The following is an 11,033-nucleotide window of genomic DNA, read 5'->3' as shown; positions in this document are numbered from 1 at the left end:
CCCACTGCTTCCAGAAGTCCCCCAAATAAAGATAGGTCATCCTAAATGTAACTTAATCCACCCCCAATAACCCTTTGTTGAGAGCCAGCCTTTAATGCCAGCTTCTCAAGGTTACAGGGCTTTGTGATGAAGGTGGACACCGTCCTGTCCATCAAAGATAATGTAGGTATTTTCAGCACCTCTTTGGGCCAATGAGAAGGACAAACTAAACCCTCCATAATTTACACAGGGAGTAAAGAAGGCTGAGAAATCAGCTACTGTCAGATACACCATAATTGAGTATTGACAATGAGAACCAAAAGCTCAACAAGTTGTCATGTGTTTAAATTTAATACTTATCTTTCTCCCTGGGCTTTTAAAATATTTCTTCACTGGGATCTGAGCCATATGTTGGGAGCACAAAACGTTAGAAATGCAGTTGTCATCCATTCCACCCCCCCCCCCCCCCCCCCCATGGTCTGGTGCAGGTGTACGCTCTGCACCCCCCTCCCACTCTGTTGTTTTATAATTAAATGGCGACATTAGTTCATATCATGTGATTCGAAAAGAATTCATCACACATTAGAGGCCCTAATCACCACCTATAGTCTGCCCGTCGCCTGGGGCGCAGGGTTCGCCACATGACCCTGCTGAGCGCAGCTCTTCCTTTATGCCCCCTGAAAGAACTGGGGATTGAGCCCAAACAAAAAAAAACACTAGGGTGAAAAATGTTTTTACACCCGACCCGCTCCCTCTCAGGGCTGGCTGTGTGCGCGCAGGGCTGTTTCAGCTTTAGATCAATGGGACAAGTTATTGGAGTCTGGCCAACTCTAACCGATAGAAAATAAAGAAAAAAGCTGACACTTCCCAACAACAACAAAAAAAGACAAAACAAAAAAAAGAAATGAGGGGTTTATCATACATTTTTCATAAATGCTCATGATGAAATTGTCTTGTCTTTTTTAAACACCTTAAGTTTTATGCTTGACCTTTTAAAAGATATCTAGATACATTTTACACTGATAATGCTTAGGACTACACTCTGGTGGGGTTACAGCGGTCTATGACATACTGGTGGGATGGCTTTTAAGGTCTTACGTCAGTCACACACACAGGGGAAACACTGCAGCATCTTTCAGACACCCTGTCGTGGAGCTCAGCATAGCAGCGCTCAGGTGTGGAATGATGGGTATTATTTTAACACAGCCTTTTTCTATGATGTTACTAAATCAAGAGTTTAGGCACCATACATACGGGCCTATATGCATGGGTCAATGGCGCATGTGTGCACTCATGGCAATAGCGCCCCCCATTGGGAACATATATTCAATACCATTGTTCAGAATACTTTTCAAAACAATATGAACACTGAACAGGAATAACATGTTTTAGAAACCAATGGACAATTTTGAGTTGAATTTAAATTCACTTCCTGAGTCGACCCCAATCACTTTACATCTAACAATGGATAATTTACCAGAATGTCATCCTCATGATGATTCTGTATGGCAAGACATTAACATTTCAATCCAGTGAGAGAAAATAGTTATGGAATACCAAGCTTTTCATGGAAAGTCCTTACTGAACTTGAAACTTTTCATAACTTTACATCATCGTTTCCTGTCATGTGATCCCCCAGCCGCTTCTCCTGGGCGAGTCTCAATAGTCTAACATGGCTTCCACTAACTGGCTCCTCCTCAGGTGTTGCTTTCAGACTATTGAGATGCACCCCCAGAGTTGTCGACATGCAACACCACTTTATGACTTCTGTCTGCCACCTAACAGATATGGGCCTTCGTCAGTAGCCTGTGTTTGCCTCTCACCTTGGTACCCAGGAAAGGAGTTGCCCCCACTACAGGCGAGGGCCCCTGTGTTACGCCACAGACAGAGCCAGTGAGGTCTCACTCACATGGACACATCCCACAGCTTCACAACCGTGCACATAAGAGATATATAAGCAATGTAAAACATCTAAGAAATTAAATTATTTATTATCATCAATTTGGCAGATCAGCCCACACACTGAATTAACCTGGCATGAAGTTACACACACTTTCAGTACACACAGGCACATTCACATTAGGCGTTTGGAGCCAGCCGGCTAGTCACAGAACCAATTGTGACTCCTTTCCTTGACAGGCTCCATCCAGACATCCTCCAGCCTTGAAGTGTAGTCCACAGACAGTACATGGAAGGCAAGGTAGGTGCCATTAAAAGAAAAATCTAAATCAAACGAAATCCTGTTCAGAAGTCAACGTAAAAACGAGGTATTCGCTTTTAATTTATTGATAGAAAACAATACAAATAAAATGTAAAAGGGTAACAGTAAAAAAAACATAAATAAGTTAAGGAGATGCAGAGCTTTCTAGTGTAATTTGGATACCTGGAGATGGAGTGAATTTGGAAAACGTCACCAGGCATGTCTATAATGTGCTAATCCTGAAAGAGATCTGTCCACCCTAGTTACAACACAAACAGTTTCAGTTGCCATGTTAACAGAATATAACTCATTAGCTGGGAGTAATACAACACCCATTATCAAGTGCTACGTTTACAACTAAATAATCAACATCAAATAGCTTCAGTGAGACAAAAAATACACTGGGATTAAAACAGACAAAATATGTAGTCTTTAGGCAGTATACCATCTCCTTCATACTTGTACCGGCAACTTGGTCATGTAGATGGGATACAGCTTTTGTCAAATATGCTAACCCTAACCATTTTCATAACCTTAACCTAATTCTCCTAACCTGCAGCGTAATTTCCCTTAAACCTGCTAAGAAAAGTCAATTTTGATAAAAGCTGTCTCCCCTCTAGACAAAACCCTGCAGGTCTTCTGAAGCCCCAGACAATACCCCTGCAGCCACCCCTACCTCCACCCTCAGAACAAAGAAACGGGAAAGACAGACACACAGGAGAGCTCCAGGCTGCAGCAGGTTTAATAAATCAACTAATTAATGCTCTTAACGGAGGAGAGAAAAATGGCACACGCATCACAATGGAACACGCATCCCATCCCGGCGTACAAAGAACAAACATACAATAGAACCAAGACCAATCAATCAATCAACCGCAATAAATAAATGTCTTATCTTTAAAAGGCTTCTGGGGGTCAAAGCTGAGGAGGATTCAGTGGGATGGATTCTGGTAGATGTCTATCTGTCTCTTCCCATCCCCTACTTAACTTCCAGAAATATTTACACAGCATAGCAGCCCAATCTGGGCTTAGTAAATAATGCTACATCACGTGAACGGACTTCCCCTACGGAAGGAAGGAAGAGCAGCAGTTCATGGGGAATTTTCTTTTCACACGACACACTCCCAATATCACCCCTAGCTACTTGCAGACTGAGTCCCCTTCCTTGGCCCTTCAGGGAAACGCTTTCCTCCGATCAGCTCTGGGCATGTGCAGCATAGAAATAGAATGAATAGAACGGGCTTGGAACCTCTAACCCTAACAATTTGACTGGTAAACACCACCAGCCCACCCATTAAGCCATTATTGACTTAAATGGGTACGCCCGTTCTATACATTCCATTTCTACGATGTGCAGTTCCTTCTCACCTGACATCATCTGTACGCTCACAGCTGGCCTGAGATCGGTGAGTAATGGTGGAGTAATGGTGTAAAAGATAGAGAACGCAGCAACCCAGTTGTAATGTTGTTGAGGATGGGACTGGATGGAAGAAAAGAGGACCCTAATCCTCCTCTTCTCTGAGATGGAGAGGAAGAGTGGACTATTCCCCACCTCCCTCCTCTTCTAGATGGCGCTCTCTGTAGATGTCTTTAACCAGGAGGAGAGGGGTGAGGATGCTCTCCAGGACACTGCGGTCCAGAGGAGTAGAGGAGAACCACAGGGAGCTGTCACTGTCACTGCTGCAGCCCGATGCCTCTGGCTGCACATAGAACACATCCATACGCTGCCTCAACAACCCCGGGCTGCAGAGAGAGGAATGACCACATTAACCACAAATGAAATCATTGCTACGGAGCTACATTTGGGCCAATACATTTGTTGCAGATTGACGTTGATTGGGATGAATCTTGTCCTGGAGGCAGAACTGAGCGATTTCCGCTAGATGGGCCAGCTGCAAAGTCAAAATTGGCTATATTGTAAAAATTCATATAAAACAAAAATTTGCTTTTTGGTCTTAATTTAAGTCTAAGTTAATTTAAGGTTAGGATTAGCAGTGTGGTTAAGGTTAGGTTTAAATTCAGATTGTATGACTTTGTGGCTGTACCAGTTAGTGACCACTCTGCAGACCTGCCTCCAGAACAAGATTCATGACGAAAAACACTAACCTGCATATTTGTTGTGCTGTGGTCCCTGACAATCAACACATAAATGACCACAATGTAGTAAGGTAAATTGACCACTTGAGAAAGTCGAGGTCATAGAAGAGAAAAGGGACACACCACTTGGAACGGTAGAGCTCGTAGAGTCTGCCCTCGTGCTTCTTGACTGGACAGTGGCTGGAGCTTCCTGAGCCGTCATCTGGCTCGTAGGCCGGGTCACTGTCCTCTTTACGTTTCCTCTTCCTGGACCCTGTTTGTACTACTCACAGACACAAACAGACAGGGAGGATTAACAACATAACAGGAGCCCTGGCACAAAAATAGGCACATCTAAAGAAATGCTGCTAAAAAGATGCACTTGACCACAACAGTGTGTGTGTGTTTTGTGTGGTGTGTGTGTAAGTGTGTTTTAGTGGTAAGACTCACAGGGGTGGTCCTGTGAGGAGATGGAGGGGACTCGGATGCAGACAGTGGTTTCCTGTGTGGTTGGGTCTGTGTGGTCTGGCCCGTAGACGTTACTAAAGGAGAGGCACAGGTGCTGCTCCACGGTGCGCAGGCCAAAGTACTTGGTGTTGAGATAGACCAGGGAGCGCAGCAATGCCGCAGGACTCTGCTCCCCCAGCAGCTTACAGCTCCACAGGCACTGCTCCTCCACACAGCCCCACCGAGAGCCTGGGGGCACAGACAGACAGATAGCTGTTAACAACATTGATCATAATACAGTCCCTCTGGACATAACATTAACACAAACACTGATCCACACAAAAGCTGTTACAAATGAATGTGGTTTTAGACTGATCATGTCTACAGTGTCCTCATATCATAAATATAGTGCAATCACTATTGTTTCAGAATGTGAACAGCAAAAATAGTTCTAATCATTGGACACTGCGGGTAGGTCTTCTACGGAGTTGCAGTTAAAAACAAACACCTCCAGGTCTATAACCTCACCGTAAAGACCATAGATGGAGTGTGTGCTGAAGATAATTCAGTTGATAGACGTGAATTGAGCAGTGATAAAGTGTGAGTGTATTTATTTACCATCTGGCATCACGCTGGGCTGCCAGTCTTTGAGGACCTTGTTGAGCTCCTCTCCAAACAGCTCGAAACACGGGTCACTGAACAGTTCATCTTTCCTACCTTTGGCCTGCAGATGCTACAGACAAACAAACAGAGAATAACTGGACTAGGGGAAAATCTTGTGGAAAGCCAATCTTAGACCTGGTTATGAGATTGTGAAGAATACAGATGGTGTCCTCATATTATAAATAGTCAACACCATGTTTCAGGATGTGAACAGCAAAAGTTCTAATCATTGGACACGTCTTAAAAAATATGAAAGGAGAGAGGGGTCTCTTCCAAATAAAGCAACGCTTGTCTGATGAGAATGAGAACCCGCATGCCACATCGCCATGGTTACACTGTAAATGTATCATTCAGAACCAAGGTCTCTTCCATCAATCATAACTGCAGCCCTATGAAACTATGACATCATCAGCTAGTCTGACTGACTCCCAGTCCCAACCCTGCATCTCGTCACAAACACCTAGCTCTGACTGTGGCTGTAACAGCCCTCTCCTTTCATGACTGCAGAGAGAGAGAGAGATATAGGGGGGCCTGGAGCCATTCTGATCCCTTGCAACTATTCAGTCAATGTTCATAGATTTGTATAGTAGCCTTACAACAGAAGCTCCATCATCATATTGCTTTCACCTATACAAGTCGTGTCAGATCTGTAAACACTGTCTGATGGGGGAGGAGCAAAGGGCTGAAAACTGAAATGGAACCAGGCTACAGAAGGTGACCGAGGAGGGGAAACTAAACAGGGAGGTGACTGACCTGCTGGATGCCCAGGCAGAGGTAGAGGATGCTGTCGGGGGCGTAGCGCTCTCCGTTGGGCCGCCGTACCTCACGGACGAATCGGGACAGGGCCAGGCTGAGCTCTGACGCTTTCAGAGAGAGCAGGTTACTCTTCGACCGGGCCGGTGGAGATTCTGAGGACAAATAATTAAATTCTCTTACCAATTTAATTATATTGAACCATTCATACAGAATGTCCAGTGGTTCCAAGTGCTGCATGATAATAGTTCCTGTGGGCGGAGCTTACTCACCCTGCTTGAGGCTGTCTTTCCCTTTAGCGTCACCTGATTGGTCAGCCGAGGACAGCGCCCACCGTTTCCAGGCGTTGACCCCGTAGTGAGACCTCAGGGGTAGCGAGCGCCTCTCTGTCATAGGTGGAGAGGGGGAGGAGGGGGGAGAGGGGTCTCCCTCTACAGCTCGCCTCTTATGTCCCTGAAACAAGCACACAGCCCACATGTCTCGGTGGAAGCCTTCGTGTGGGAGATCTTATCCACTCCACCATTTTATATGTTGATCTTCATAAGAACATCATTCATGGTTTATTATTTCATGTTCTCATACGAAAAATAACAATCACAGAGTATATTTTTACAGGGACAGTGCACATGAATCAAAATTTCAGTAAAAGTGCCGGTTTTAGCCAGCCGGCTCATTTTCAACTGCAGTCCCTGGGCAGGTTGTGAACAGCAATAGAGTTCTAATCGTTGGACACACTTCTGCTTCCAACTGGAGCTAAATGAAAGGTTAGGTAGATGAAAGGGGTCAAGGTGGGTAGAGTAGTGTACCTGTCTCCTTGCTCTGGGTACCTCCTCCTTCTCCTCAGCCAGGAGAGGGGGCAGGGTGAACCCCATATCCACGTCCAGGCTCTCGAGCGTAGGAAAAGGGTCTGGGGTTAAAACAGGACAGACAGACAGGACAAACGGACACAGGTAAGGGATGAGCCAATTCAAAGCCCACCAGACTGAGTTCGACAGAGGTAGGCAGAGCTAAAGTGAGCCAGACTGAGCTGAACCAATCTGGACCGAACTGTGCTGTGCCAAAGCAAGCCAGACAGATGGAGAGGGAGGTGAATGAGTGAATTAGCAACTGCCTTTACCCGTAGGGGTGGGGGTGAATTGAATCATCAAACAGCTGTTGTTACATAACTACCTTCTCTCTAATGAACATGTAGTCCAGAGCTGCTGGTCACGGGCTCAGTTAGCCAGGTTCTTAGTTGTATTATTATTGTATTACTATATTATGTAGGTTCTTTATTGTATTATTATTGTATTCCAGTATTAGCTAGGTTCTTTATTGTATTATTATTGGATTCCTGTATTAGCTAGGTTCTTTATTGTATTATTATTGAATTCCTGTATTAGCTAGGTTCTTTATTGTATTATTATTGTATTCCTATATTAGCTAGGTTCTTTATTGTATTATTATTGAATTCCTGTATTAGCTAGGTTCTTTATTGTATTATTATTGGATTCCTGTATTAGCTAGGTTCTTTATTGTATTATTATTGAATTCCTGTATTAGCTAGGTTCTTTATTGTATTATTATTGTATTCCTATATTACGTAGTTTTTTTTATTGTATTCCAGTATTAGCTAGGTTCTTTATTGTATTACTATTGTATTCCTGTATCAGCTAGGTTTTTTATTGTATTATTATTGTATTCCTGTATTAGCTAGGTTCTCTATTGTATTATAATTGTATTCCTGTATTAGCTAGGTTCTTTAATGTATTATTATTGTACTCCTGTATTAGCTAGATAATTTATTGTATTATTATTGTATTCCTGTATTAGCTAGGTTCTTTATTGTATTATTGTATTCCTGTATTAGCTAGGTTCTTTAATGTATTATTGTATTCCTGTATTAGCTAGGTTCTTTAATGTATTATTGTATTAGCTAGATTATTTATTGTATTAATATTGTATTCCTGTATTAGCTAGGTTCTTCATTGTATTATTCATGTATTAGCTAGGTTCTTTATTGTATTCCTGTATTAGCTAGGTTCTTTAATGTATTATTGTATTTCTGTATTAGCTAGATTATTTATTGTATTAATATTGTATTAGCTAGGTTCTTCATTGTATTATTCATGTATTAGCTAGGTTCTTTATTGTATTCCTGTATTAGCTAGGTTCTTTATTGTATTATTCTATTCCTGTATTAGCTAGGTTCTTCATTGTATTATTCATGTATTAGCTAGGTTCTTTATTGTATTCCTGTATTAGCTAGGTTCTTTATTGTATTATTGTACTCCTGTATTAGCTAGGTTCTCTATTGTATTATAATTGTATTCCTGTATTAGCTAGGTTCTTTATTGTATTCCTGTATTAGCTAGGTATTTTAATGTAATTCTACACCTGGCCTTCTGAATGCACTTCTGATTATAAATACACCTAAATAAATCCCTTTGTCCGATATGCCATAATATAAAAACACACCCATGTCACCTGGTGATATTGTTTAGCACCTCTCCACTGTACTGAGGGACAGAGAGCAGTCAAATAATATCATTTTCCACAATAGAGGACAAGACTAGAAAGTGTCTCACAATGTCAGGGTGGTCAAATGTTCCTCAGTAGTAGTACCTTGAGGAAAATCGTTCTCCAGGTCCAGATCTGGTTCATACTTCTCCTCCTCAGCCTCCGATTCAGAGCTGCTGTTACTGGAGCTGCTGGGCCTGGCCTCTCCTTCTCCTCGCTCCCTCTTTACCTTCACATCTGAAACAGTCACACAACACAACAACCAACATTTCATCTGTGGCAGCTTGCAGTGATGAGGCAGAGAGGTGCATCCCATTGAGCTAGACAAAGATGCATACCGGTAGCCATGGATAAAGAAGCGCCATGGTTTGTTTCATGTCCTCATATAACAAAATACCAATCACAGAGTTTCAGGATGTGAACAGCAATAGAGTTCTAATCATTGGACACGATTAAAAGTATTTGAGTCACACTTGATTTAGTTTGGAGATTGCGCTTATGGAACTGTGGATGTGAAGTCCTTTGTAGCTCAGTTGGTAGAGCATGGTGCTTGTAACGCCAGGGTAGTGGATTCCATTCCTGGGACCATCCATAAGCAAAATGTGTTCACGCATGATTCTAAATCGTAGAGTTTGCTAAATGGAATATATTAAGTCGGTACCCGGATTTCTTTCTGTGTGTGTGTGTGTGTGTGTACCTGGCTTCTGGTCCTCTGCAATCATCTCAGCCATGGAGAGGTCAGCCTCATGGGGGTCAGTGGGGACTTTGGCCTTCAGCTTGTTGATGGTCTGGACAATCTGCTCTGTGCCCTGCAGTGTGGTGGGCAGCAACACTGGCACTGGAACCTGGGGTAGGAGGGAGAGACAGGGACCACTGGTTGGTTAGGGACTGTTTATGTGTTAAATACTTGAAAGACTCATTCGAGAGTAAATATCCGCTCCACCTTATCCATGGTTGTCCTCATATTTACAAAATACCAAATCACAGAGTTTCAAGATGTGAACAGCAATAGAGTTCTAATCATCGGACACACTTCTGCATAAAATTATTCCGGATTTGCACTTTTGGGACTATTCCATTGTTTCCATGGAGCCCAGGGTGTTTCTTACCGGGACGGGTAGTGTGATGGGAATGGGTGTGATCTGGGCGTAGAGGTTCATGGGGACTGGGATGAACACAGGTACAGGGATGGGCACGGGAATGTACTCCCTCTTCACCCAGTCATCCTCATCTGGAGACAGACACACAGATCAAAAGGTCAAACCAAGGACATACTACTTCGTGAGAGACATAATGTGCCCCACAGTTTGACCTTCAATTTCACAAACACTAATATTGAGGTGTCTACCTGTCTGTAGGAGCTTGCTCTGCATGTGTGGTTTGCAGTAGGTGGCCTTGGTCATAGTCAGAGGCTTGCAGAGTACAGCTTTATTCTTCACATCCTTTAGGACCCCTCCACCGGTGTACGGCTGACTCAACATCTAGTAGATAACAGATGATACTTGTTAAAGAAGGAGAATAATATTCTTTACCTTACAGTCAGCTGTGCTGTAACGATTATAGGGTTGTAACATTAAGTACTTTTTTCTCACCGCAATGTTGGTTGCCTCAGTTTGTATTCCAAATCCTGTCAATAGAAAACATGGTTCAGTAAGTCAACCACACAGATGCACTTGTTTTCAAAAAGTCTAAATGCACACAAATTAGTACCAAGTCTGGTGTTCTCTGGGCCCTTCTGCGTTGCCAGGTTGGGTTCGTTCTGCTGGCAGTAGAAGCGGAGGAGACACTGCTGGTCACAGAAGTGCTTCATCTCTGCTCTCCACTGCACCGACTCAGTCAGGTTCCCCTGCACCTTACAGCAGTCACAGCGCGCCGCCTGGTGGACATAACAGGAAACACACAAATCACCACCTGGACGCACAATTATGAGAAATATGATTTTTCATAGTGAGACTGATTTAGGTACGCGCTCTGACCTTGTAGTACCACTCGTGGAACTTCTTGGCGCAGGTTTCACTGCAGAAGTCCCTGGACACCCCAGCCAACTGCCTGGTCACTCCTCTCTTACACAGCTGAGTGCAGTAGTTACAGGTGACACACTTCAGACCCAGCCGCTTGGCAAAGTCCTGCTTGAACAGCAGTTTACAACCTGAGGGGAAATAGGGACAACAATGTTTAGAGGTTATACGATGTCAATGCTCAAGTGACAAACATACTGTAGCTCAACTCATGTGTTGTCTGGGTAAAGTAGGGCTGGGCAATACAGCCTAAAAATATTATTTATTATTTTATTTTTTTTTGTTTTTTACTTCTGGCAATTCACTAATATATATACACACACACACACACACACACACACACACACACACATTTAAAAAATGTTTTTCTCTAAATAAGCTTTGTTGTACAATTAAAG

The 11,033-nt window shown here is 43.2% G+C and overlaps 1 protein-coding gene across 4 annotated transcripts in view; it reads right to left on the bottom strand.

The window, feature by feature from the left end:
• Positions 1-1,951: 1,951 nt before the first annotated feature.
• Positions 1,952-11,033, bottom strand: part of zmym2 (zinc finger, MYM-type 2) — a 41,265-nt gene continuing 32,183 nt past the window's right edge. For all 4 annotated transcript variants that reach the window (XM_029711810.1, XM_029711812.1, XM_029711813.1 and 1 more), the window contains 14 exons: positions 10,594-10,766; positions 10,328-10,493; positions 10,210-10,244; positions 9,966-10,098; positions 9,727-9,848; positions 9,315-9,462; positions 8,723-8,854; positions 6,925-7,025; positions 6,391-6,571; positions 6,119-6,273; positions 5,321-5,435; positions 4,706-4,951; positions 4,400-4,538; positions 1,952-3,922 (listed from right to left, as the gene is read on the bottom strand). In XM_029711810.1, the coding sequence (XP_029567670.1) occupies positions 3,721-3,922; positions 4,400-4,538; positions 4,706-4,951; positions 5,321-5,435; positions 6,119-6,273; positions 6,391-6,571; positions 6,925-7,025; positions 8,723-8,854; positions 9,315-9,462; positions 9,727-9,848; positions 9,966-10,098; positions 10,210-10,244; positions 10,328-10,493; positions 10,594-10,766 (2,048 nt within the window). In that variant the 3' untranslated portion in view covers positions 1,952-3,720. The remainder of the gene's footprint in view (positions 3,923-4,399; positions 4,539-4,705; positions 4,952-5,320; positions 5,436-6,118; positions 6,274-6,390; positions 6,572-6,924; positions 7,026-8,722; positions 8,855-9,314; positions 9,463-9,726; positions 9,849-9,965; positions 10,099-10,209; positions 10,245-10,327; positions 10,494-10,593; positions 10,767-11,033) is intronic.

The sequence above is a fragment of the Salmo trutta genome, chromosome 24, assembly GCF_901001165.1.
Source record: "Salmo trutta chromosome 24, fSalTru1.1, whole genome shotgun sequence".
NCBI classification, from domain to species: domain Eukaryota; kingdom Metazoa; phylum Chordata; class Actinopteri; order Salmoniformes; family Salmonidae; genus Salmo; species Salmo trutta.
This window is presented reverse-complemented; position numbering and strand designations above follow the sequence as displayed.